General features: G+C 33.4%; 1 protein-coding gene across 1 annotated transcript; it reads left to right on the forward strand.

The window, feature by feature from the left end:
- Window positions 1-436: 436 nt before the first annotated feature.
- On the forward strand, window positions 437-1,430 carry LOC133187964 (uncharacterized). Its single transcript, XM_061323356.1, has 3 exons — window positions 437-659; window positions 762-992; window positions 1,198-1,430. Exons 1-3 carry the CDS (start codon window positions 437-439, stop codon window positions 1,428-1,430), a joined length of 687 nt encoding a protein of 228 aa, XP_061179340.1.
- Window positions 1,431-1,669: the final 239 nt, after the last annotated feature.

The following is a 1,669-nucleotide window of genomic DNA, read 5'->3' on the forward strand; positions in this document are numbered from 1 at the left end:
AAGAGTATTTATTAATAGCATTTGGCTTAACACTTACACTGCTCGAACGAATAAGGAGTCAAAAATAAACGTTCGTTATCTCCATTATTTCGTTATTTCATTAACATGCCAAAATCGTGCTGATAAAAGGAAAACACCTTAAATTCCCAAACTTGTATTCAAGGCACAGCATTTGCAGAATCGAAATTTGAAGATTTACCTCATTAATGAAGGATAGTGAACACTTACTCATGCCTTTCATCGGTCCTAAAAGAATCACCTACTCACTCGATAAGTAATGATATCATATATTTGCTAATCACACACCTTTCATACCGGCCATTACCGTGGGATGTGTTAGCTTATATATAGTCACTAGTACCCAGATAGATGATCGAATTCAAAATTCATTAATATAGAAAGATAACTCTAGTTTTCTTCTAGAGTTACATAAGTCATGAATGTCTTACAAATTTCTGCCATTTGCGTTACACTCTGGTGTTTTACGGACTCAGCAGCCCTGCAGAAAACGGACTCGGATTTCTGGGTGGATCCAGAGGATTGCTCCAAATTTTACATCCTCAGAGATGGCAAGGAATTTCTGTTCAAGTGTCCAGAAGATTATGTAATAAACTCTGCCACCCGATTGTGTGTCCCAAAGGGATCAACCCAAGACACATGTAAGAAATAATTCATAATATGGATCTTGCAGTAAGTTTTATTAGGACAGAGTAAGCGCTGTTAGAAGCATCCGTTAGTAAAATTAGATATTCTTTTTTTAGGTTTAAAAACACTCCAAAAAACGCAAGGAGTATGTTCCTTGACATCTCACGAGAAATTAGCAAATGCTGAGAATTGTGCCAAATATTACGATTGTGACACGAAAGTGTCATCTGTAGGAGAGGCAGAAGTCAAGGAATGTCCTTATCCACTTCTGTTTGATGAGAATTCTCAGAGATGCCATCATTACAGCACAGTTCAGTGTGGAACTCGATATGAACCCAAGGACGCATGTAAGTAACATTTTAATAAAACTCTTAATATATGTAGACCTCCGTCCCTTATCAACTAAAGTGACTAAATCAATATGCCATACTGCATATGACTGAATGTTGTAATTCATGTTTTAGATACTAGTATGTGACTTATAATTGCACTGAATTTGAAACCAACTATTATGACATTCAATTTATAAACTTAAGCATACTTCTATTTCAGGTGAATATGAAGAAAATCAGTGCAAATCAGCCCACTGTATTCCATGTTACATGCGTTTTCCCAGCTGTAAAGGGTCACCAGATGGGTTAAATCCATGGAAAGGTAAAGAGGGGTCCCCAGAATTTGTCGTGTGCAAGGACGAAAGGGTGGTTTTCCAAGGAGGATGTCAACGCAATTCCGATGTAAAACAAAGAATATTTAGTCCGAAGTACAAAATATGTGTTGACTTGTAAGATGATTAACATTTGTGTTACGATTTTATGATTTTCTATTTATTTATTTATTTATTTATTTATTTATTTATTTATTTATTTATTTATTTATTTATTTATTTATTTATTTATTTATTTAATTGTTTTGTTTTTCTCTATTGTTTGGATATCAATATATATTTTTGTCTGTTTATATCATGATTTTTTACAATAAAAAAATTACCTCGTGTTTTAAGATTTTATTTTGCTTATTTTTTTAC

This window comes from Saccostrea echinata, unplaced genomic scaffold (genome assembly GCF_033153115.1).
Source record: "Saccostrea echinata isolate AGI-Se365-2 ecotype Australia unplaced genomic scaffold, CSIRO_AGI_Sech_v1 ptg000015l, whole genome shotgun sequence".
NCBI lineage: Eukaryota > Metazoa > Mollusca > Bivalvia > Ostreida > Ostreidae > Saccostrea > Saccostrea echinata.